Consider the following 26,804-nt stretch of genomic DNA (forward strand, 5'->3'; position numbering starts at 1 on the left):
AGACATTTTATTTTAGTCAGTTTAAATTATAATGAAAATATTTTTCAATATATATAGAGAGAGAGAAAATATTTTAATATTTCATACCGATAAAATTATTATTAATATAATATATTATTGTTAATAACATCTCTAAAATTTTGATTTTTAGCCCATCCGATCAACAGCATGTAAACAATGTAGTCAAGTTTTCCTTATTAGCCTTTTTTTTATATAAGATTTTGTTATTGTTGTATTATTATTAATATACATAGGTTAAGCTCATCTAAACAATGCTCTGACTTAAATAAGCCATGTATTAGGTACGTGTTGGGTATAAAGATAAAATGATTTTACCAGTGATACTATAGTTGTTCCTGTAATCTTATTAAAAAGCCCTCGAAGTCATTGCATTGAAACATTGACCGTGTTCCTAGTTAAAGTAATCATTTTTGTTAAGATGATTTTTAAGGTTACACCTTATCATAAGCATGCACATGAAATATTTGTTGCACTTCACATTGCAATGAACTGTAGGATGATGTTAGCTGTTGAATAATGAAATTTCAAACAAGAATGTAGCTCAAAATAAGTTAATTTAAGGCTAAAATACTCAAAGTTTATTCAGTCCATTTTTTTTTTCACTCTCAAAATTAAAAGTTAAAATGTGTGACTTTTTAAATCTAAATTACGTGATATTTTTTTAATATAAATTTTAAAATATAACTTTTGATATAAAAAAGCTCCACAAATTACATAAAAAAACAAAAACAGAATACGATTGATCTCAAGGGTTTAAACCGTCACAAATTATAAAAAAAATGCATAAGTTAATAATTGCAAACCAACAATTTTTTCATCGTAATGTTATGCAGGGTTCCAAATCCAAACCATCATTTGTGAGGAAAAAATTGCAGCATCAACGAATATTCATAAATTGAATGAATGAGACAAAATAATCATAAGAAAGTAAAGTGAATTAAAAATTAATTGTCTAAGCTTCAGATCAACACCGCATTTGTGGTCAGTGACACTGATATTGATTAACTACGGGTTACATTTGGATCTGGAAAGTTTCTCGAGGAAATGAGAAAGGATTTTCAAGGGAGATGGAAGAAGAGAAAAAAAGAGAGTATGAAAACCTCGACAATGGCGATGAGAAGAAGTCCCTAAGCTGACCCGGCGGCGTCGTGGTGAAGGGCGGAGGAGTGCGCAGTAGAAGGAAAATGAAAGCGGCAGAGAGAGAAAGGTACGTTGGATTCTGAGGGATGATATCTTCACACGTGTTGCACAATCCAGCCATCTAGGTTTGATTAAAACAAGTCTAACACCAACTCAAAAATTACACATTTTAATATTACGAGTAGGAAAATAAATAAATAAATATATATATATATATATATATATATATATATATATATATATATTTTGTAAGAATAAAAAATAAATTTAAATATTTTATGAGAATGAAAAATATATTTTTATTTTAATTTAATATTCATTGACGGACAATGAACAGAATTTCAGTATCAGTCCTATATTGAATGTAGGTTAAATTAATTTAGGTCAGAAAAAAAATGTTAAATTAACTTGCATGTACTTAATTATTTGACAATTTATAAATAAGTCTCCAATTTTATTTAATGGATCCCCAATTTGTTTGTTTCTTAATTAGGTCAATGGTGGGACATAAGTAAGAAAACAAATACAAATTTAGAAATCCAAGTTAAAAAATAGTCCAAGGATCTATTTAAAGATTGTCAGACCAGTATTTTTACCTCTCAAAGTAGTATTCTCATGCACTTTAGTATTACGTTTACATCTATCATTATTTCAATTAGCTTGCTCCATTAAAGCCATTTTTTCTTTTACTTTCAACACAATCAAACAAGAAAGAGTTAAAATATATAAGTCGATGAAATCAGCATAAGACTGCTTACAATAAATCCATAATATGTAAATTGCTCAGTGGAAATCTAGTAATATCTAGTACAAAGGAAAAAATGTCTTCAGTGAGACTTCCTAAAAAATAATTGAAATTTTGTATGATGTGCTGCCTAAATTAGCAATGCTACACTACTCCTTTCTTTATCTTCTATTATTTCTTTCCTATCCAGTGAACTTAGACCAGTAGCTATGCTGTTATACAAAGGGATAATTACAGCAATTTTTATGTGATTTTTACAAATAACAATGACAATGATAAATTATACCCCGAATATGGTAGATGTAGTAATATCACAAGCTAATGGCTCTTGATGAAAGCTCCAAATCCCCCTCTTGTAAATCTGATTCACCTACGTCTACATTCACCTGCAAAAGATTAAGCAAAATTAGCCAAAACTCAATACAATATCCTCATAGCTCATAATGCTGCAAATGGATAAAAACATATCCTGTATGAAGCATGCTATTATATTAGCAGGGGCTACAACTAGGTACCTTAAAAAGTAGATAGTTTCTATATAATAATAATTAACCCTCAAACATAAATCTAATGCATTAGTCAGCACAGGTTCAAATGTAAGATCATACCGCTGAATCCTTCATCTTAGCGAGGTACTGCTTTAAAGCACCATCTCCATGAAGAATTTTCCCTCCACATCCAGGGGCAGTTAGTGATCCTACTGACTCTTCATCGATTACAACTGCATCAACTCGGTCACTTCCTGTCTTAATATCAGGAATCTGGTGCAAATAAGCATGGTATGTGTTAGTAAAAAAAATAGGAGAGTGATAGTTTGTGATACTTGAAGATAGATATAGATAATTAGATATTTTAAGAATAAACAAACTGTTCAATACCTCAAACATGGCTTCGGTTAAAATGCTTTCCAGTAGGGCTCTTAAACCCCTGGCACCAGTATTTTTGGCCATCGCTTTTTTTGCTATCAGCCTTAGAGCATTCTCTGTGAAGTGTAACTTAACCTGAAGTGTAAGGGTAAAGTTTGAGATAAATAGACTTCACTTTGTCCACCCTACTAGCTACTCACTTGCAGTCTTAACTGAAAGAAAGACTAAACAAATGAATACACGCGCATGCATGCACACACAGGACAATTTGAATGATTTGTGCAAAAGGCATGAACAAGTTGACCAGTTTGACCTGGCAAAGACCAACAACAAATGGCCCAGAAATCATGCAATTGATTAGGCTTCCATGTCATGTTCCAATGTAGAAAGGCAAAAATGGCTGAGACAGGCTACAGTCAACACCAAATGATGAAAAAAAAAAAGAGATTAAGGAATACTTTGAAGTCTTGAAAAAATAGGAAGAGGGAGACAGTAACTGATTAAAAAGATACATTTGGTGAGTCATTATTAGAATAGTCTGCCATGAACAATCATTAAATCAGTCACACTTTAACCAATTTGAAGTTGGCATCTTGGTTTGCCTAAATTTTGTTTGGTTTGCGATGGTGGCCACGTGAGTTCAGGTTTTCACACCTCATACATTCATACATACAGAGTGAGGCACTCTATCACACACACTGATGCTTACATTGTTCATGCTAAATAATTTCTTGTACTGCTTGCCAAGAGCATTTTTTGGTTCAGTGAGGACCTGCAAAAACCAACAACAGTTATATGACTATATATCTGTTCAGGATCTAAATTAAGTAAAAACTATAACTATTCTTCGAACAGCCAAAATTAAGTATTCCACATGACAGCAAGTCTAAAATCTAAACCAACATATATAGCATGCTACAAACAGCACAAGGGAAAATTTTCAGATGATATTACTGATGCCAATTACACTTGAGTTGTTAAAAGTAATTGATGTTAAACAAATTATGGGTCCACTAAGCAAAAAAAAAAAAAAACTCAAACTCTACATATGAAGTAACATATACTAAATAGAAAAGTGATTCCTCTCTTTTATACTCTTTTCTACTTTCCAAAAATGTTCCAATTTTCATTCTTTACTATAACTGAAAAGAGAAGATTGAAGTGTCAACAAAAACAGGGATACACCCTACTTTTAATGACCTTCCAATCTTCGTTACAATTACACAATAAAACCAGTTTGCATACATTTTTAAGAAATATATATATAAATTATGTGTGTGTGTGTTAACTTTTCTTATTACACTTTATACCCACATCATAGGTTTCTATTCTAGTCATAAAAAATCAATAAAATTTCCAATTTATTTTTCCTGATATATGACCCATGACTTGCAAGACCAAATGACTATATTTTCTTTTTCTTTATCAATTTGATTATTATCTTTATAAAAATATTGAAGTAAATTATTAAAAATATATAAATAATAAATATATAACAAAATCTTGATATGGTGAGAGAACAACAAAGATTTAAAGCTTTTAGGAGTCTAAACTTATGGATTCCAGTCTTTATAAGTATAAAGCATTAGAAATGACAGTACAAAAATCAATCATCATCAGAAGCAGTAGGCAAGCAGAATCAGTCCTTGGAACACTAAATTGTTTAGAGCATGAAAAAATTATGATATGATTGAAGACAAAAATAAACGAGGTAGGAATACCATCGTAAGTTGGTCTTCAGTTAAAGCTGACAAGCTGACTAAAATGGGGAATCGTCCAATAAACTCTGGTATGAGGCCATATGCAATAAGATCAGCGCTTTCCACCTGAAAAGTATTGAGCACAACTCTTTAGACTAATTATGATAGTTGTCAGCAACAATTCATTATCTCACTAGTGTATCTTTATGTGGTGCTGGAAGATTTGAGAAAGCACACACCACCATGGTAGCTTAAATGCATTATTTACAATCTTCAATTGCTTACAGTATCCATCTATCTATCTATCTGGCCTTACAATTATAAAAAAGGAGATTAATATTTCAGATAATAAGAGCCAACACTCACTGACTCAAGTAAAGATGATGTTACTGCAGAATCTGTTATTCCAACAGCTCTCATATTTGCACGAACTGGGGCTCCAAAACCAATAGAAGAATCTTGTCGTCTGGTTTATTTGATAAATAGTACAAGTTAGTGAATACTCCGACAGAAACCAAGACATATGTAAACCAACTGTGATTTATGAGCAAATATTTTTGCAAGCCGAAGGCCAACATTTTACCTCTCCGAAATGGTTTTTTCAAGATCAATAAATGCTCCACCACATATAAAAAGAATATTTTTTGTGTCCATCTGCATAAGAAAAATAAATAAATGGAAGATTATTGAAAAAATTACAAGTGTTGCTAGAGTTATATTTAAACTGTAGTAGCCACTAGGTGACTGAAGCTGGCCTACATTGACAGATATTGAAAAATACTTGGTAGGAGGATACAAAAGTTCTTAAAAAATTCTCCATTTGGCATTTTCTCCTTTGTAATTTCCTCCAGCTATCTATGTTGGTTTTAGTGCAAAGGTGTGCACCATTCTCATTTTTTCATTCTTTTTTAATGAGAAAAAAATATACATTAATCATAATGATAGAAACGTGTTTCTAAATTCTAAACAAGTATTTCAGGGTTCATGACAATAGAAAACAAAAACATGATGAGAAAAAATGTCTGACTGGTACACATATGAACAAAATGAAAAGGAATGGCGAGATGTTATTCTTCCAAAACAACATACCTGAATGTTATCCCCCCGTGGATTCTTCCTAGCTCCTTTCTCAGGAACATTTACTATCTAGACAATAAGAAATCATTCCAAGTTTAGGATACTGTATGAATGACGATAACCAATTTAACCCCTATCTCTTCAAAATATTCAACACAAATAATCAATGCATAAGTAAAAGTATGAAAACATTCCACAACACAGAAAGGTGATGATGCAAAAAAAATTATAGGATCTGGAATCTGGATTATGAGAGAACTTATATCTTATATTGCAAATAAGAAGTATAAATAAATCTAATGTTAAAGTGAATCTTTAAAACAGTGGCTAAAGAAGGCTTCAGAAAATACATTCCAGAATTTAGAATCATGGAACCAAATAAAATTCACCATAAGCTCAGGGAGCTAATTTGGTCTAAACTCAAATAATTCAAATTTCAGAATTCTTTTTCCTTTCATTTATTAATATCTTTTACTTTAACCATGGAGTTCTCACGCAAAAAGGATACTATGATAATTTGATGTTTGTTTAATACTGCAGAAGAAGCTTTGATGGTGATTTAAATAAAATGGGCATTTTCCACTTGAGCTTCAAAAAGGGACTACTTGGTGAAAAATACACATTTTCCTTGGAAATTGGTCTAGAAATACCAGGTCTTTTGTTTTGCCTCAACAACAGTCCAAAACACAATCTTTGGCATACAATTAATTAGAAGCAGCACAAAGGAGCTATATTACTGTTAATTTGTTTTACTTAGGAAGAAGAAATTGTGAGCACATAATTTATGGTAAGAGAAAAGAATATTGCACTCCAAGGAATCATGTCTGCTCTTACTAAACCCTATGACCATCACATTTCGTCAATTCAAATCATGCCTCATGTTTCAGGTTTCAACTATTCAGTCCTCAATGCCTGAGAATTATACCGCATATCAGCTTCATCGGACTGAATAAATAGAAGTTTGTCTTTGAAACCTCAAAATCAGATCCCAACATGCAAAAGAATATATTATACTTTCTTAATCTAATTGAAATTACCACTAATGCATCAATGTTATTTGCTATCAGTCAATCACCATTTAAATACCCTTTGCACATATAATTACAATTGCTTGTCAAATTACAGATTACAGTTGCAGTATAAATGAGATACAATAAACTAGTTAGCAACAACTGCATTCTAGATCCTTTACTTACAGTTCCTTCCAGCATTTTCAATAATGCCTGCTGAACACCCTCACCAGAAACATCCCGACTGATATTTAAGCTCTCGGCCTGTTATTATGTAACAATAACATTAAAATCTATAGTCGATAAGAAAGCATGTACTTATCCAATTAGATTGGAAAAGAAACCTTCTTAGTTATTTTGTCAACTTCATCAATGTAAATTATTCCTTGTTGAGCTGCTGCAACATTGAAATCTGCTGCCTGTATAGCAAAAATAACCAGTATAGCAATGAGATGGAAGGAAGGTGCAACTACAAACAAGATAAAAAGAACAATCTTTGCACAGAACAGTAGGTGAGGAGATTCAAACGCTGGCTTGCCTCACTGACATGCATCAATGCGTGTCAGGAACCCTTTCTATTTGTTTAAATAATTTTTTAACTGTTTTTTTATAATTGTATTCTGTGATTACATGAAATTTTAGTAGTTTTAGTAAATGTTATGACTCCATAAAAGCAGCACATGTTGCAAACCTTTATTTATTAGTTTAAATATTAACAAATATATTCTTAATTTTTTTTTTAAATGACTAACTCTAGGACTGTACACAGACTAGACAACACATCTTCGTGAGAGCAATTTGTAAAATAAAAAATGAACAAGTTAAACTAATTCACTTTAATATCTCGTTGTTTTCATTGTGGCTCAAATTGAAGGACAGAATGCTACTCTACCACAGCACCCACAAGGGAATAAATCCACCATAACAAGCACCTCACTAGATAACAACCTATATCATGTCTGAGGATATAACCATTTAGAAATTTTCTAACTAGGCAACACAAGTAAATAGTTAGTGGTTATTGTGTGGGTCAAAAAGATATAGACAAAATAATGAGGGGTTAATCTAATTTTTTCTTGTCTACAGCTAATATAAATTGTTAAGGAATTTGGGCGGACCTTTATCATTTTCAATTAAGTTTCTAAAGCAAGGAAGCTTCCCTGAATGTAACAAACTCTCTATTGTGAGAAATTCCATTCATTATCAACTGTATAATATAAGTGAGCATAACAAAACAAAAAACCTAAGAAAAGAATTGCTAGGATACTGAAAATTGATAAATAAGGTCATTCCTAGAAGAGAAAGGATTGATAGTTTAATCAAACATCAGAATGGTGCAGAACAGTACACATACCACAAGTAGTTTATACAGTATTGATTCGACATCTTCTCCAACATAACCAGCCTGCAAAGTAGAATCCTCTTTTAGGTCAATAACAACAAAATTTTGTCTAAGGACAAGTGAGCCAACTATGAAACCAAACCAGAAACATTTACTACTTACTAGTTACTACTACTGTATACCCAAATTTTCAGTTGAAAGTAAAAGTTGATTGCATCCAGCAAACATACCATATACATTCTTATCTCTAAAATAAGAAAAAAATTCAAATCTTTGGCAATGGAAAAATGGACAAATCTGCATCATTTAACTTTTTTATGCTGTACTCTTTGTTTTCCAAATTCTAACATTACCTCATCAATGAATTCATACTTGCCTGTGTTAAGGTTGTTGCATCAGCAATGACAAACGGCACATTCACAAATCGAGCTAGTGTTTTAGCAAGTAATGTCTTCCCTATTCGATAAAATTTAGATTAGAATAACAGGCACGCTGTAATTTCAGATACTGAAATGAAAAGAGCAAGCAATGTGGATGCAACTAATTCTTTTATAAGAAAAAAGGAAATAAATTAGTTTTAATGAATGTCATACCTGACCCTGTTGGACCCATCAAGAGAACATTACTCTTTTCTAGTTCCACATTATCGTCATCATCTAATACTTCTGAAGCTCCTGAATCTGCGGCTGACCTAGTATTGAAATCCACCAATTCAATCATAGCAAATAGATAATGTGAAAGAACAAACTATGATTTTGACACTTGGGTAAATACCCCATATATTTACCGTGACATATGGTTTAGTTTATATATTAAGAGATCTATATAAAAAGGGGAAAATAAGGAATCAAAAGAATCCGTTGTAATTCCACTGGGGTAGTAAAAGAACTAACCCTTTCTGTAAAGTGGCATGGTATATTCTTTTATAGTGGTTATAAACAGCTACAGAGAGCACCTTCAACAGGAAAATAAACCATTAATGAGGTACAGTCAAAACAATGCATTTGCAGTGACTTGTAATATCAGCAAGTCTAATTGTTTTGGATATACAAAGAGTGGGAGAAAACCAGAGGAATCAAATCAAATTCAAAACTAAAACAATTAATCTAGAAAAGACACATACATTTTCACTAATTTTCTTTTATTCCTCATTTTGCATCCTAAACAAACCACAGACTGACACCTACATTGCACATCAGCAAGCCGAACAAAGCACAACAAACAAAATTCAGAAAAACAGGATACCTTCTTGGCTCTCTGTTGGCCAATAACAAACTTGTCGAGACCCTTACAGATTTCCTTGGGCGAGGGAAAATCCTTCCCCAAATTAGACCCTCCCCAGGCAGTCTTCTCGCCCTTGCCCCCACCTGCACCACCCGATCCGCCATTCCGTGGCCCCGTAGCCCGGATAACATTAATCCCAGGTGCAAAAGGTGGGCCTGGAGGAGTATGCACAGCCAATCCATTCCCATTCCCATTCCCATTACTACCATCATCTGGTGGCAGCGGCCACGACTCAGGTGGCTCGCCATTACTACCATCACCTCCACCAGCACCACCATTGTAAGCCATCAAAGTCTCCCACAATGACACTTCAAGCCATTTACTTGCATTACTATTACTCTTGCCCCCAAATTCCTCCCCCTTATTAGTACTACTACTACTACCCTCTTTGCCACCACCCTTCCCATGTGTGATCCTCCTAGGAGAAGGCCCCTTACCGCTTACATTATTAACACCATTATTGTTAGTACTAGTGACCCTACCAATCTCCACAAAGGTACCTTGCAAAGGTGTAGTGTCATAAGGGCGAAAGTAATAAGCAGTTTTGCAACTTGGGCAAAGGTTCACCGATTGGTAACCCTTTTCTCTTTCTCCACCACCCAATTCAGATTCAATTTGTGGGGTGGGAAAGTGGCGATTGGAGAAAACAAGGTTCATGTCTTTGGTGCAACGTGGGCAATTCGCCTCGGCCCGGATCTTCCGGGACGAGGTATCGTCCGACCCGCCGCGGTCCCACTTGTACCGCTCCTGAACCCCCACCGGAGCCTCCCGCCACCGGTGGCCGGCGATCATGTTCAGGTGGGTCGAAATTGGGCAAAAATTGAACCCGGTTCGATGGTGCCCACGTGGCAGGGACCCCGAAAGCAACGCCATTTCCTTCGCATTCTTCCATCTACCGAAGACTCGCGACATGGGTGGAAGATTCTGATCAGGAAAACCAAAGGGATGAAAATTGGGATTAAAAACAGAGAATTAGGGTTGGGTTGATTAGCAAAGTAATGTTGTGAATTTGGATGACCCAGATGGGGAATTAGCGTGGAAAGGTGAAAAAGAGAAGAACTTTGGATCTGTGTGCGCGGATTGGGAAGTGGGTGTGCGTGGAATTTATGCAGGGGAAAAGAAAAGGGGAAGAGAGAGAGAGAGAGAGAAATTGGATTGGAGGGGAGAGGATTGAGCAACAAGATAGAGCTAAGGAGTGTTTATCGGCGAAGGAAAGAAAACTGCTAACACAAACAACATGGCACACGTATGTGTGTGTCTCTCTCTCTCTATCTGTGATTTGAGGAAGTGTAATGTAGTGGGTGATTGTGCGATAAAGTGTGATTTTTTTTTTTCTCTATTTTTTGACACTTTGACCATGTGATGTGTAATCCAAATTGTCAATGTTATTTCTCGTTCTCTCAAGGCCTTCTTCTCTATACTTTCTCTCGTGTTTGTTTGCAGCCATTAGCTACATTTTCTGGTTTGGTTTCTATAAATGGAGTATTGATAGCAGAAAAAACCACCAATGGTGTTTACCATGGCCAACCGTTGCAAAAGAGATTTGTTAGTATTATTTGTCAATTTTCTTCTCCTCGTCGTTCATTTTCAGTGGCCATTTATTGTTGGATGTGCATGTATGTAGATGTAGATGCAATAGATTTAACTATCGGCTGTGGATGACACTCATTAAATGAAAATTCGTCACGCCATTTTAATTCTTTAAAGAAGAAATATTGTTTTTTTCTGTGTATTTAATATAGTAGTACTAGATAGTATTTTTTTTTTTTTACCAAGTAATACGGTTCGAATCCTAATTGTCTTTTAATGAAAATCTTTGAATTATTACTTTTTAGCATTCAATGAGAAATTGTTTCATTTATTTATTTCAATTAGACCCCTAAAATATTATAAGTATTATATAATTTTCTCTCTTATATGAAACGTTATATGATACTCTTCCATTTTTCCCTACCGTAACTCTTCTTGCATATATAATATTATCTAATTGTACCTTGAATATTCAAAACTAAATTACCTCTTTATTTTTTTGTGAGAACCCAACATTACTCTTTAATTCATCAAGTTCTCTCCAATAAAGTTAATAGAGACATGACTAAGAGTAAGCATGCTAAGGAACTAAAAACACAATTTATAAAAAAAAATAGATTAGAGACTAAAAAATTATAAATCCAAAAAAGTTTAAAGATAAAAAATAGTAAATCCGAAAAAAAATAGAATTAACTAAAAAATTGATAGTTAATTCAGTTTAAAAAACAATTTATAGTTAATGTCTTTTATTAAGTGCATTTCGAAAACAATGTATCAATTAATCATTAACCAAGTACCATTAAAATAGTCGAATGAATTCAATTAAGAAAATTAATTATTCAAAATATCAATCAATTAATTTACAATCAATTATAATTAGGATGAAAACTAATATTTAATGGTACATTCATAGCTAACAATTTAATCATTTTAATTCTTTTTTTTGTGTGTAAATACATTTGATTTTAATGAAACATATTTAATGCATATGTAAACAAAATTAAATTATAATGGGTTGATAGAATAACGAATTTTATACTATTATTTAAGTATAAATTTTAAGCATCATAAAATTGTTGACTTTATTGAATCTTTTGTATATAAAATAAAAATTTATAAATATTTTTTTAAAAAATAAATATGTTAATTTAAACTAAATATGAATATCTATTATAAATTTATTTGTCATAATATATTTAATGAAATGATTATATATATCTTATAATATTCTAAAAAAATTATTTAATTAGTTATATGAAATTGATACTTATACTAGTCTTTTGATATTTGTATTGATTGTTTTAATTAAGATTTTCAAAAGTATACATATTTTTATTAGAATAAATATTAATGGTATAATTCAGTTAAATTTTATGTGAATAATTTTATTAGAATTTAAATGAAATTTAAATATATAAAGAAAAAGGAGAAAAAAGTCACATGTGCAATGAGAAAAAAAATTGTTTGATAGAATCAAATTAAAAAATGATAATTATTGTCTTTTGTTAAATAAATTTTGAAACTAAATATAGTCAAATGAATCTAATTAACAAAATTAAATATTCAATATATCAATTTGCAATTAAATATAATTGTCATGAAAACTAATATTTAATGGTGCATTTATACTGAGTACTAATTTTTTATTTTGATTTTATTACACACATTATTGTTTTAAATAATTGAAATGTCTTAAAATTCGTTATCACATGATTACATTTTATAATTTGAAAAAAAAAATTAAGTGTTATATATCATTAATTAACACCGCTGAAGACCCCCTCATATATGGTGTGTCACTTTCTAGTTGTGATTCTTCCTAATTTCTCCTATTTTCTTCAAGTTTCAAAGCTTGACACCTTTCCTTTGTTCAATTGTCCTTTTCTTGGTTTCAATTTTCAAACCATTATATGTTCTTAAGCTTTAAGTTTCAAACTAGACTAATTTTTCCTATGACAAAACCTCTTTGAAATGAAAAAAAAAAAAAAAAAACCCACCAGTGAACACTAAAAGTCCTAAGTGACAAAATTAAGAAAAATAAGGGTAAAGCCAATCCATATAGGACATTGAAGTGCAATGCATTATAGACAAGCATTATTAGTTTCTAAAAAGAGAAAATATTTGATATTTCCTGGAGAGTATAAATTCCAAATCTATGTTCATGTAAATGTCATTCAACATGCACATAATATTTTTAAGGAGTTGAGAATGACTCGATTTTGTTGTGTAAGATTGATACAATTCATTTTCCATAAGAAAGATCACCAATTATTTCGTGAAGGCATAATTGAGTGTGATTAATCGCCACCTTAACATTATTTCGTAGGGGAGTAACAAGTTATTGCAATGCTAAACTATTATCCCATAACACATCTTTGATTCAGAGGTCCATATCATGTATGCGAACATATTTTGTAACACCCTGAAATATTATTAGTTATAAATCGATGTTTAATTGTATTTATCATGTTATTTGACTATAAAGTTGACTTGAATGAGTTGAGGTATGGCTTGAATCAGCCATATGTGAATTTCTTGATGTAGATATTGAGTTATGTTGAGTTTTGTTGAGCTAAGTTGAAATTATGAGATTTCAAATTTTACCCAAACCTATTTCAGAAAAATCGCGATCCCGGATTCGTTAATCGTTGGATCAGCTTCAAATTCTTTCTGGATCCTTCTAAGACATTTATCCATATTCTGACCGTTGGGATTTTGAAAGTAACAACTTTTTATGTCTCTCTAAGCACAAAGGGCGCGCTAAGCGCAATTCCAACCCGAGAGGGAATTGCGCTGAGTGAGAATTGGTCCGCTGAGCAAGACTTAGTGTAGAGGGAGTTGTACTAAGCGTGAATTGTCGTGCTAAGCGCAAAAAGTGGACTCCCACTTAACAAGACGATCTCGTTAAGCGGGATCTACAGATTATAAATACGTTATTTAGCATGAAAAACACGATTTTCACTCTCTCCTCCTCTCCAAAATGTCACCCAAACCCTAACACCTCCTTCTCCACCACCCACGACCACCGGTGGCCGCCACGAGCCACCATTGCTTGCCGCCGAACCTCCACACCAAGAAAAATGTTTTAATCAGAGCGAAATCCTCAGAATCCTCCTCAAGGATTCGGTGAAGAAAATTCCCCCAATCCTCCATTTCAAAGCTTCTATGAGGTAATCTTGACTTCTAAGTCTTTCTCTTAGTTAGTTTGAGTTTCTCTTAGTATCTCTTGTGTGTTGGGAACTATAATAGGGTGTTTTTACACTTCCTTTGAAAAACCCTTGAAAATGAGACATTGTAAAAGTTATCTTTTATAACATTGATACTATTTTCATGACCTTCACTGAACCCCGGTCACATTGGCGTGAATGAAATTTTAAAATGATGTTTCCTTTTAGTAGAATCAGAAACACTCATCAACCCGTTATGTTTTGATGGGGGTATTTGACTCCGAATATTGTTATTAACCTTCTTTATGAAATCTATATTAAATTTCCTTCAATTTGGTATATTGAACCTTGCGTTTGAACTGACGAGCATGAACGAGAAAGACCTCTGAGCGACACAAAAAGGAACTGAAAGAGAGTTCACGATAGTTGAGGGGAGTTTATTATTGTTTACAGCTTTTAATACCATAGTTAGGGTCAAGGAACCTAACTATGGAGATGTATGTTTATCCCTGTTGCATGTTGGTTTTCAAGAAAATAATGTTTTTGACTAATGGGATGCTATATATCTATTATTGATGAATAACATTATTGTTTCTTTTAGACTTGTGTTGTCTGAAAACCTAAGGAGTGAGAATCTCATGCATGAACTATATATGTATACGCAGAGTGTGACTTACTGATGATATTTTTTATTAATGACATTAATTAATATGAGATGATGTTGTTATTGATGACTATGTTATCATGAGTTGATGTTGTTATTGATGATTATGTTAATATGAGATGATGTTGTTGTTGTTGTTAATGTCATTGAGATGAGATGATGTTGATGTTGAGATGAAATGTTGATGATGTTAAAAATGCACTGTGATGATATGTTGTGTATGTACATGGGGGGTGCAATGACCTTGTTGGATATCCCTGGTGGGGGAAATAAAATGGTTAAAGAGTTTTAAGCATCTCTGGAGGGGGATGGCTTAGAATCTTTAATTATCTACGGTCAGTGCATTGATGGTGTCCATGTTTCATACTTCATATGACATAGAAATAATATAAACTTTGTCATTAAGTACTTGTAGTTTCTCATGAGGAGGAATACTTGTACTTGGGGGCATGTCACTCGGTTTGAAACTCCCTTGAGACTCAGGCTGATCACCGTGGGTAGGGGGGAGGGGAGTTGCCTGTGCACGATAGGGTTACCTCGACACTTACTGCTTAATTTTTCTAAGTGAGAGTGTCGTGTGGACACACTTAGGCTATTTCCTTGGGGATGGTACCACATTGCATTTGAGAGTTGAGGTCAGGTGCATGCATCATACTGAGCATGATTGATTGGAACTATTGACTGATGATGACTATTTGTTGAGTGTGTGTTGGACTAGCGAATGTTTATGTAAGCTTATGATATTTGTTAATGTTTTCTTACTAATTGTAGTTATTTGATTTTTGTATTAATCTCTTTTATAATAAACTCACACCTCGCAATTTTTGTACCGTGTGGTTGGTACCTGTGATGATCGCGAACCTTTGTTCGTGGGAGCAGAGTGATAACAGTAGAGTACGAGAAATGAGATTCATTTATGGAGCCGCCGAGCCGACTTGATGACGTTGAGATTATTTTGAGAAAGAGTTGTATTTTGTTAATCAACTCCTCCATAGCTGGTTCCATAATTCTTTTTGTTGAATTGAAGATGTAAATCACAAATTTAATTATATGTATGAACAAATTTATTTTCCATTATGTGAATGATGTGTACTGAGTTACTATTCCTATATATATATATGTGTGTGTGTGTGTGTGTGTATTCACTCAAGTAATGACGTGTTGTTTGGTGAATGTATATCGAAAAAAAATTACTTTCATTTTTCATAAGCAAATTAACAGAGTTTTCATTTAAAAATTGAAATTTCTCGCGATTTAGTGTAGTGATATCGTAGCGACGAAACGGGTCATTACATATTTCACTATCGTGGCTAAAGACTTGATACTCAACCACAGTGAGTAACAAAAGGAAGAAGCCTCATTGCCAAATCTCAATTAATAACCTTATCATAACAAGTCTTAAACTTTTTGGATAGAATTCCATACAAAATATGATTGTGTTGTTGTAGGATCCAAAAACCACTAGAATGACCCTAAGCTTCCATGATCATGATTAGATTATAACCAAGTCAATTTATAGTAAGTAATAGTCTTCTAAAAAAGAAGTTAAGTTTCCATAAACACTACAAACAATAAGTGTAAACTTAAATATAAGTCCATGTAAATGTCTCTTGTGTAACATTCTTGATTTTTGACTTCTCGACGGCTCTCACACTATGACACTTCACACGGTAACACTTCACTCAACTTCCTTGTTCGTTAGAACCCTATACCGGTCAGAACCCTTCGTAAGTAGTCATTTCTGAGATCTCGACAATCAGCTTTGCTTGCTTCTAGGATCAATGACTATCTTCACAAACCAATGTGAGACTTTCACTCACATGCTTGCTAGGAAACTTCCCAGAAAGTCACCTATCCCATAAATACTCCAAGCCAAGCATGCCTAATTGTGGAGTTCATATGTGATGGGTTACCGAAAAGTAGATACTTCTTGTTGATATAGGTAGTATCAATTAATTCCTTTAAGTCATCCTCAATTGTACAGTCTCATACTTGCATAGTCTCTGAATCTCTTTCATTCTTGTGTGATTTGATCGAGGTGTTACATCTTGGCTCTAGCATTATTTTCCATTCTAATATTCCAAGAGAGGATAGAAATATTATTGAATTCAATCTTGAGGAATAAAGGTATAAATTTATAGGGTTAAAGACACCATTTCAACCTCAATTTCATCTATTAGTTCTGGTTAATTATCCACTCATACATGGCATCAAAGGATAGCAACATGCCCTATAGCATTAAATTTAATGGTTGCATTTACTTAACAAACCTATAACATGCACATCCCAAATGTTCAATAGGCATTACACTAAAGAAGCCTATATGTGGTACTCTTGATTATTTGTTCAATAAAAGACAAAACACTTGCGACCTAAGGGTGGGTTCAGGTGGAATCTTGGTATGCATGATTTTGTTAATGTTTGATTGTGACACAATAGAGGCTCCCAAGTAGACTTTCTTGAAACAAAGATGCTTACCTCTTCTTGGTTGTTGATCACATTTAATTTTGGTGGTTGATCATGCATATTGCAGCATAGCTTTGATTTTCTCCATACCCTTTGCTTTTTTTAGTAAGAATTTGGCTTATGGTTTGGCTTTTTGAGTGCAAGGATCCATCAATGTGTTTTCCTTTGTTATTATCCCCCAATTATGCTCTTTCTAATTAGCTTCTTACAAACCACTAAATTTACTTCTAATTTAAACCTTATTTCACTTTTTAATCATATATTTTTTAGTAGTTTCGGGTTGGTGTTTTTTGCATAAGCAACCAATCTCTATGAAGATTGACTTCCTCTTTATGACAACTATGCCACAATTAATATTGAATTTGTTATTCATTTTGAGGATCATGCAACCTAAGGGATTGCAACCTTATAGGTGCATTTTGAGTTAAGTGGCAAAACATCTACAAATAATGCAAATAATATGAAAATTACTTCGTTTTTTACATTGTACCAATGGCCATTTTGTCAAACTTTACCCACCATTAGTTGTTAAGTGGCAAAACATCTACAAATAATGCAAATAATATGAAAATTCACTTTTAGAGTATTATGATCCACTTTAATTAGTCTTTCTCACAGTAGAAGCCATGACCGACAAAAAACTTTCATCATAATAAACTTAATTTAAATTGGGAAATTCAATCCACACTAACATACGATCAATCTTGATTGTAGGAAAAGCAAAATCAACAACTCCAATTAGAAATTGCAAGATAGTGATCACATACCACCCAAGAATAGTAATTCAAAACTCCCTTTATGCCTTCATTCGTATTGATCTTGACCATATAGAAATCATTATCAAAATCCATAATATGAAACCTCCTATGGATACCACACATGTTTCAACTTCTCCTTCACAAGATTATATCTAATAGATTTTCCTAATAGTTTAATAATAAGTGTATCTTTCAAAGGTTTGCACAATTCTTGAAACACTTAATCATCTAACAAAACATTCGGTAGCAAACTATTACCATCGTCAAGCTTAATAGGGATTAGATTTTGTGCCATCAAATCAATATTTCCCCTCATTGGGAGTCCTTGTTTAATATACCTATCACCTTGTCTAAGAAATAAATCTTATTAGCCAACGAAGGCCTATCTCTTCTAGAATCCAATGATTTTTTCAGTAGAGATTGTCTTTCTATCTTTTACGTGAAGATTACTTATTTTATCTCTTTATAGTTTTTAATTAAATATAATATGTCATACATGTGATTTTTTTTTATAATCAATATAGAAAATCATAAAGCTCGTAGCATGGCCTAGATCATTTCTTACCTTAGCTGCTAAGATAAGCTAGTTGCCTATCATAATAAGTTGTGATTGATGTATACTATTAGTTCTTAATGAAAAATTTAACTCCAAGGAGCATTGATGCTTAAAAAGATGTAAAGTTAGATATAATTTGTGATTTTGATTTGATGGAATCTAGAGCAACTTTTAGATTGAAGCTTTACTTTTTAGTGACATGAAAATAAATATAGCCAACCCTAAATTGATATAAAATGATTTAAAAAAAAATGAGTTCATTGGACAAGTTTATTTAACCCTATTAATGCATATCTAACATTTTACAATATACGCATTTAAAAATTTACAAAGTAACTCAATAAAAAAATCAATAAAAAAAATAGGACAAATACCCTTAATTAAACAATAAAGAGATTAACTTTAAAACCACATAGCTCGCCTAATAATTGATATTTGTACATCTAAACTTTTACAGTATACATACTCAAAAGAAGATCACAAATTAATCTAGAAATATATTTAAAAGAAGTGTGTTTTTTTGTGTTTGAATATATAAGAAGGGTGGTCTAACCAAAGATTAACTCTAAAATTTCACAACTCGCCCAATTAATCCTATACACGTGCATCTAAAATTTCACAACATATGATTACGAACCCAAAGGAAATTTAAAAAATCTAGTAAAAAAACACTATAAAGGAGAAAGACCTTAAGATAACATGAGACTAACCCTACAATTTTATAACTCATAAAATTAATGTGTACTTTTAAAATTTCACCATTTATGCATAAAAAAGTTACAATGTAATCTATGAAGGTGGTCCATTATGTACCATTATTTTCAACCCTCATATGAATCAAGGTGTAAAGTATTATTATGCACTCTCTCATATTATAACTTTCCCCTTATTCTCTATCACCCCCTCCCTTTCCCACAACTTTCATGGTGCCTCTGTCCAACCACTATACATCTTATTACAATGCTAATATTTTTCTTTCCTCTTTTAATTTCTTCTCATCTCCTTCATATTCATCACTTCACTTCAAGATCACTTAAGATTCATTTACAAAACATGCACGAAATTAGGCTCTTAGCCTTAAACCACTCGAAACCGCACCGTTGACGATGACATTAGTGACAACACCGACACCTTCATCTTGATAGCTCACAATGAGATCCCAGTAATTGTCGCTCTTGGCCATCGATGTTTCCAAAACGACACCTCCAGTGACGATGGCAATGACGACAAGTGAGTTATCAGCAACACTGACATGTAAAAAATCAAAATGTTTTCAACAATTTTTTTGTGCATTCATAAAAATAAAACCTTTTTGTTTGGGTGCAAGTTTTTTGCCTCAGTTTTGTTTGATGGATTTGCATTTTTTCAACACAATTCTAAACAATGAAGGGAGAATAATGTCCTTCGACGTCTCTTGCCTCATATTTCTAAAAAAAATATAATTATAATATAAAAATTTATATTTTATCTTATTATATATATTATTCTATCAAATATCAAATTTTATAGGAAAAATGATTGATTTATATTTCAAATTTGAAATTTTATTTCAAAAATTATTTTATATTAATCGAATTAAAATATATCAATAATAGAATAAGATTCATTTTGAATCATATTTAATGAATTTTCATTTGTTTGTTGCCGTAGGAGTAGAGGGAGACACATGTGAATTTGAATCCCTAAATTATGGTTCAAATGTTTGATGCGCTTTGTTTTTGCTTGATGTCATACCATGCTTTTCAAATTCTTGATTTGCATTGATGTGGTGAGATAAAAAGGGGAAGGAAAAATATGATGCGCTGTAATGGGTGGATTTTGAACTTATGAGTTCGTTTTTTTCTTGAATAAGAATAAGAATTAGGTTTTGATTTTCAAAGAGAAAGTGAAGGTGGGAGCGATGGCTTGGAGGTTCCGTGGGAGGTTGCAGAAGAGAAGAAAGTGTTGTTGGCGTTGGTAATCACTATCGACTACATCACACGACCAAGAGCGACGGAGGCACCATGGAGATCACAGTAAAGAGAGAGGATTATAGAGAAGAAAAGGAAGGGAACGTTATAATACAAGAGGGTGTATAATAAAATTGTGTACCTTGATTAATCTAAGGGTTGAAAATATGCATAATGGATCACCTATGAAGGTGATCCACCATAACAACGATCGTAAAAAATATATATAAGAATTGTGTAATAAAGAATATGTTTAAGAGTTAATTTTTAAAAGAAAAAAAATAAAATCAAATAATATATGCTTTGACCATAAGTATTAAATTAAATAAATAAAAAAGTAATAAATATTTTATAATTTAATGTTTTCTAAAATAGAATTGAGTATCTCAATCCTTTAATTTTTTTTAGAGAATCTCAATCCTTTATTTATTACTATAAATATTAGATATTTTTCTTACTTCAAAAATAAAAATAAATAAATAATATTACATGCAATGAACATATAAAAAACTTTTACATAATCATTAATTGATTACAGATTCTCAAATTCAATAAATTTGTTATTTTTTTATGAGTTTAATATTTATACATGAATAGCGTAGAATAATTTTACATTATCATTTAATTATAAATTTTTATTTAAATTATCTTAAAATAATTATTTTAAAAATCAATAAACTTATCCTACACAATGAATTTTGATTAGATGAACATATAAATTTTTTTACATTGTGAATTTATACTCTTTTTCTATGATAGTTACCCCAAAAGTCAAAACAATAATGAGTTTTAATTGTTTCAATATAATTTTTTTTTGGCATTAAATGCACACATAAATTAAAATAAAAACTATAATGTAACATGTTGTCATAAAATCACATGAGATTACCCCTAATACAGTAATACTCCTTCACACCAAACATTATAAAATGCCGCAACTTGTTATAAAATTCCTTCAAAACAAAAGAAAAAAAAATAAAAATTATCATTGTGAAAGAGATGTTCCTCCCCAAGTGTGTGTGACCCTGAAACATGAGAGAAGGAGAAAAGGCATGAGCAATTCGTAACCAAGACAGCAAAACAGAGAAGAACAGAGCCAACAAAACAAAACAACTCTCACTGGAACTGTTTCTTCTTTCCTCTCCAAAGATCCTCAATTCCGTTACTGTAAGTCCCCACTTTTCTTCTTCACTCCAAAACAAAAGAAAAAAAATGAAAATGGTGCTATTTTTCGTGCTTCCTTAACCCCTATTACTCAATCTCCTTTATTCTCACTTTTCAATCCAAAATCGTTAACTTTAACTGATTTTAGGGTTGCCCTTTGTCTCATTTTTCTTCATTTTTTTATTTTTCCTGTGTTAATTCCAAAATCGTTAACTTCAACTGATTTTAGGGTTGCCCTTTTTCTCATTTTTCTTCATTTTTTATTTTTCCTTTGTTAATTTTGATATTAATATTTAGGGTTTCGTTTCCCTTTATCAGAATCTCTCCGTCGGTGATCGCCATAGTGTGCTGGAAATTTTTCTCAGGCTGTTCCGGTGGAAGATTCGGTGTCTTCGAGTTTTTGGTTCTGGTAATTTGGAATATTATGCTATTACTGCTTTTACTTGAAATGAGTAAATTTGATTTTCATTTCGGTTATGAAGTTGCGTGCCATGTGATGAATTATGGATTAGTAGGGGAATTGGTTCTGTTGTGTTTTTGGATTTTGTCTCCTTGCTTAAGTTTCAATTGCTGTTGTTATTCCTCTATGTGTTGATTCCATTTTCATGTGATATGCCTAATAACATAAGGACATAATGCTATTTGTTTTAAATCAAACTGCCGAGAGGCCCGAGTTGGTTTAATAGGTTAAGTTGATGGTAAGGAATAATGGGAATCAACTGTAGAAACAGCCGATTCATGGTCTGATTGGTTGAGTTGGTTGGTCTGGTTAGGGTTTTAAAACATTGATGTAATGAAATGGAAGTAAATGCCTTTCCATTAGTTTACTGTAAACTGTAAATGTAATGGACATACTTCTAGTAGTATTTGTTGAAATAATAATGCTCTTGTTATGCAATGCTTGAGTGCTGCTTTGTTTGTTTTCCAAAACTTTTAGGTCTCACACTGTTTTAAACTGTTTGGCTGTTGTATATTTTGTAATTGTTGGCCGATGAATGTTGTAGCATTGCTCAAATAATATTTACCTTGTATTTTCTATATTTGAGATTTAATTTAATTTGCCACGCATGTTGTTAATTTAAGGTTTGATCAGTTGAACTGGCTGGTCTGGTTAGGGTTTAAAACATCGTGGAGTAAAATGAAATGTCTTTCCATTTCTGTACTAAACTTCTGAAATACAAAAAATTAATTAATTTCCCACCATTAAGTTCATAGTTGTCAAGAGCCCCACAATAGCGGCGCGACAGTGGTGGTGCATTACGGAGTGGCTGTTGACCGCTACAGAAGCAATTTTGTGTTGCGGTTTTTCTTGTGGCCATCACTCCCGTATTTTTTGCTTGCTTGCTGCGACTCTAATAGAGTTAGAAAAATCCACTCTTGCCCCCTTGTAAGAGTGTTGTGCAGGCTGTTATGGGGATGAGGGAATCTTGCAATTTCGACTGGGTGTTTTCCTCCCTTTAATTTTTCTTTTTTAAATTTATAAGTTTTGTTGCTTTTTCTTTTTTGAATTTTTGAGCATTTATATTTATGTGGTATAATTATAAATTACTTAACATGTATGCTAAGCTTTTAGCATTGCGGCCATCCCACTACTGTTATAGCCAGATTTGGAGTTGGCTGCTTTGTGCCACTATTTTGTGATTGACAATTTTGATTCAATTCCTATTACACCAAAATTTTGGGTCTACACAGCATAATTACTTTTATTAGTGGTGTTTGTTAAAATAATAATGGTCTTGTCACAGCTAGATGCTTGATTGCTGCTTTGATCACTTTCTAAAACTTGTGTAGGTTCTATTCTTTCAAAACTGTGCATCTCTTGTGAAATGTGTAAATGCAGGCCATAGGTGATGCGACTGTAAGCTTGAGCATACTGCAACATTACCCAAATAATATTGCATGTGTAGTTTTCTGTAGTTAAATTTGTTTGAATTCAATTTTCTACGTGGGTTAATTTATTTACTATAACTTGCTTGCTTTGTCTTTATAGGGTTCGGTTGCCATGGACAAATTGCTTTTCAAAGCTTGTATGGGAACTCAAACTATGTAGAAATATTTAAAGAAGCAGGAAATTTTTAGATTGAAATGTTGATATTGTTATATCTCAACAACGTATTGAGAAAGTAGACAAGAACATTGAGAAGGCAGGTGACTGAAATGGAGTGCAATAAGGATGAGGCTACCCGAGCTAAAGAAATTGCTGAGAGGAAGTTTGCTGCAAAGGATACATTGGGTGCAAAGAAATTTGCTTTGAAGGCCTTAAATTTATTTCCGGATCTTGAGGGTATTTCTCAAATGGTAGCAACACTTGATGTGTATATTGCTGCCGAGAATAAAACAAATGGAGAAGCAGATTGGTATGGTGTGCTTGGTGTGGACCCCCTTGCTGACGAAGATACTGTCAGGAGACAATACAGGAAGCTAGCTCTCCAGCTTCACCCTGATAAGAACAAGTCCATTGGAGCTGATGGGGCCTTTAAACTCATTTCAGAGGCATGGAGTTTACTATCAGATAAGGCTAAAAGGGCATCGTATGATAAGAGAAGTGGAAGAGACCGGAAAGTTTCTACTAAGTTTGGAGGTCCATCATCACAAAAAGGGACTAATGGTAGTTTCAATTTCACTAAGACCGCCCCTTCATGTGCAACTACTCGGAAGAATACTGCAAAAGAGCATGCTTCATCTTCTACTCATAAGTCAAAATCAAATACATTTTGGACTGTTTGCCGTCGATGCAAAATGCAGTATGAGTATCTTAGAGTTTATCTTAACCTTAAACTCTTATGTCCCAACTGCCATGAGGCATTTGTGGCTGTAGAAACTGCTCCTCCACCTGCAAGTGGTATTAGACCTGCAACTCAATGGAGTTTTTCACAGAAGCAAAATTCCAGCCGCCAACCTAATAAAAGCAAATCTAATGCTGGAAAGAATAACATGGCAGCCCCAAATGTTGGAGGAGGGTCTTGTAGTAAGACTGACTCCTATGAAAAGGCCAATTTCCAGTGGGCTCCATTCTCAAAAATATCTGGTGTTTCTAATGTTGCTCAAGCTGCAAGTGTGGTTCAGCAGGCATATGATAAGGTGAAGCGAGATCGTGAAGAGGCACAAGCAGCTAGGAAAAGGGAAGAGGCCTTAAAAAGGAAGCAGCATGCTTCTAAAAAGGGTTACTATAATCCTTCTAAGAGAAGAAGGGGGGGCATGGAGGATGCTAGTGCGAGTAACCATGGTAAGGAAACAAACTCATTCAGATCTAAACAGGGCAATTTTGAATATAATAGGGTTAATGGAATCAGCAAGACCGGCCATGTGGGAGATATCTCCCCAGTTCAACTGAAGAATCTTCTTATGGAAAAAGCTAGAAAAGAAATTAGCAATAAACTCAGGCAAGTTCAGTCAAATGCTGTTGATAAAACTGCGATGAAAGAGAATGGAAATGACTTCCAAGAAGTGAGTGAGAAAGGAGAAAAATGTTCCAGAAACTCTGAGATGTGTGCTCAGGATAACATTGAGAAGTCAGAAGATAGAAAAAGCGGATCCCGAGCCATCAAGCCATTTGCAGGTTCTACAATTGCTAAAGTTAGCCGAAAATTTTTGGAAACAACACCTGTAGATGTACTATATCCTGATTTCCATGATTTTTGCAAAGATCGAACTGAAGGATCTTTTGGTGAAAATCAAGTATGGGCCGTGTATGATAACGATGATGGGATGCCTCGATGTTATGTGCTGATTCGCCGCATCATCTCCCTGAATCCGTTCAAGATGCAGATCAGTTGGCTCAACCCAAATACCAACAGTGAACTGGGCCCCCTAAAATGGGTTGCTTCAGGCTTTTCAAAAATTTGTGGGGATTTCAGAACAAGCAGACCTGAAATTTGTGGTTCTACCAATTTTTTCTCCCATAAGGTTAGGTGGAGAACTGGTGCTGAGGGAGCCATTTGTATATATCCGAGGAAAGGTGATGTTTGGGCCATATACAGGAACTGGTCTCCTGACTGGAATGAGCTAACAGCAGATGAGGTTATACACAAGTTTGATGTGGTTGAAGTACTTGAGGATTTTATTGAAGGGCATGGTATAGATGTTATTCCTCTGGTCAAAGTGGCTGGATTCAGGACAGTGTTTCACCACCACTTAGATCCAAAAGAAATCAGGATCATTCCGAGGGAAGAGATGTTTCGATTCTCTCATCAAATACCTTCATATGTACTCACTGGTCAAGAAGCTCCAGAGGCTCCAAAGGGTTGCAGGGTGCTGGACCCAGCTGCTACTCCATTTGAACTTCTTCAGGTAATAGAAGTTGTGAAGAAGGAAAACGTGGCAGACGATGAGGATAGTGATGTAAAAAAAACAAGTGATAACATGAAAAAAGATAATGATGAGGAAATGATCGATGCTATGGGAAAACATGGGGAAGAAAAGGAGGCAAAAGACGAAGACATGCAGGAAGTAGAACCAAGTGATAACATGAAAAAAGGCAATGAGGAAATGACCAATGATACCGGAAGACTTAGGGAAGAAAAGGAGGGAAAGGACAAAGACATGCAGGAGGTAGAAACTTTGAAAGAGGACAAAGAGAGAGAAGATTTGCAGTAGCTTGTAATTGCAAAGGGATGTAGCATGCTACAAGAAATCAACTTTTGGAATCTCTGGCTCGTGCAAGGAATGAAGAATACAGAGACCCAAAATTAATTTGACAAAATAGGATCCATAATGAGTTGACATTGTGATTATTTATTGGATGGATCAGAGATTTCAATCATTTTCTCTTATCCAACCATCATATTTTGTGAAGGGTTAATTTTGTCTATTTTTTTGCTAGCTACAAATTGTGGGGGGATTTCCCTTCTGTTCTAACATTATGGGTCAAGGCTACATGCCCTTTTCTATTTACATTTTAGGGTCTTACTCAATTTTGTTTTGTAAAGCAGATTTAGTGTGGCAGGTGCTTCAGTCGCTGTCCATAAATTTGTAAGATATTTAGCTCCGTTAAAGATCAATACAATAAATTACAAATTGATTCCAGTTTACCTGCTTAAAATTTTGATTTGATTTAATTTCATGGTGAGCTTGATTCAATGTAACAATAAAGACTTCAAAGCATTCCTGTTTCTCCATCATTCTTTTATCGCCAACTTCGTAGTAAATAAATTTTGTTATGATTTTAAAATAATCCAAGGTTACAATTTTGTTTTGGAAAATTCTATAGCTACATTTTTCAAATTAAATGAGATCAACTCCAAAGAGAAAAACGTTCTATTCACTTTGGGTTGGGATGGAAATGAAACGTAATAAACCAAAAAAGTTTGGATGTTTCTCTACAAAATGCATTTTATCTTATTTTAAATAGTCTAAAAATAAAATT

The 26,804-nt window shown here is 33.2% G+C and overlaps 2 protein-coding genes across 4 annotated transcripts; one reads left to right on the forward strand and one right to left on the reverse strand.

Moving 5' to 3' along the window:
* Nucleotides 1–960: 960 nt before the first annotated feature.
* LOC114368638 (CLP protease regulatory subunit CLPX1, mitochondrial-like) lies at nt 961–10,703 on the reverse strand. 3 transcript variants are annotated; one of them, XM_028325854.1, is made up of 16 exons: nt 9,147–10,703; nt 8,795–8,856; nt 8,495–8,592; nt 8,278–8,357; nt 7,914–7,964; nt 6,904–6,978; nt 6,746–6,823; nt 5,562–5,618; nt 5,056–5,126; nt 4,839–4,938; nt 4,494–4,598; nt 3,482–3,544; nt 2,785–2,907; nt 2,515–2,667; nt 2,193–2,292; nt 961–1,282 (listed from the first exon to the last, which is right to left on the reverse strand). In XM_028325854.1, exons 1-15 carry the CDS (start codon nt 10,095–10,097, stop codon nt 2,218–2,220), a joined length of 2,142 nt encoding a protein of 713 aa, XP_028181655.1. In that variant the 5' UTR covers nt 10,098–10,703; the 3' UTR covers nt 961–1,282; nt 2,193–2,217. The 3 variants fall into 3 exon arrangements, with proteins under 3 accessions (XP_028181655.1, XP_028181656.1, XP_028181654.1); XM_028325855.1 differs by having other exon boundaries at nt 961–1,303; XM_028325853.1 differs by lacking the exon at nt 961–1,282 and having other exon boundaries at nt 1,865–2,292; nt 9,147–10,702.
* Nucleotides 10,704–21,224: 10,521 nt separating this feature from the next.
* Nucleotides 21,225–26,464, forward strand: LOC114368644. Its single transcript, XM_028325860.1, has 3 exons — nt 21,225–21,442; nt 21,758–21,848; nt 23,430–26,464. Exon 3 carries the CDS (start codon nt 23,597–23,599, stop codon nt 26,033–26,035), a length of 2,439 nt encoding a protein of 812 aa, XP_028181661.1. The 5' UTR covers nt 21,225–21,442; nt 21,758–21,848; nt 23,430–23,596; the 3' UTR covers nt 26,036–26,464.
* Nucleotides 26,465–26,804: the final 340 nt, after the last annotated feature.

Source organism: Glycine soja, chromosome 9 (assembly GCF_004193775.1).
Source record: "Glycine soja cultivar W05 chromosome 9, ASM419377v2, whole genome shotgun sequence".
Classification (NCBI taxonomy): domain Eukaryota; kingdom Viridiplantae; phylum Streptophyta; class Magnoliopsida; order Fabales; family Fabaceae; genus Glycine; species Glycine soja.

Bases quoted from the DNA above. Each gene is read 5' to 3' on its own strand.
- LOC114368638 (XM_028325854.1), bottom strand. From the start codon at position 10,097: ATGTCGCGAGTCTTCGGTAGATGGAAGAATGCGAAGGAAATGGCGTTG. The intron at 8,358-8,494 runs GTATGACATTCA...TTTATCGAATAG, and splicing joins GATGGGTCCAACAGGGTCAG to GGAAGACATTACTTGCTAAA. The intron at 6,824-6,903 runs GTTTCTTTTCCA...ACATAATAACAG, and splicing joins TTGACAAAATAACTAAGAAG to GCCGAGAGCTTAAATATCAG.
- LOC114368644 (XM_028325860.1), top strand. From the start codon at position 23,597: ATGGAGTGCAATAAGGATGAGGCTACCCGAGCTAAAGAAATTGCTGAG.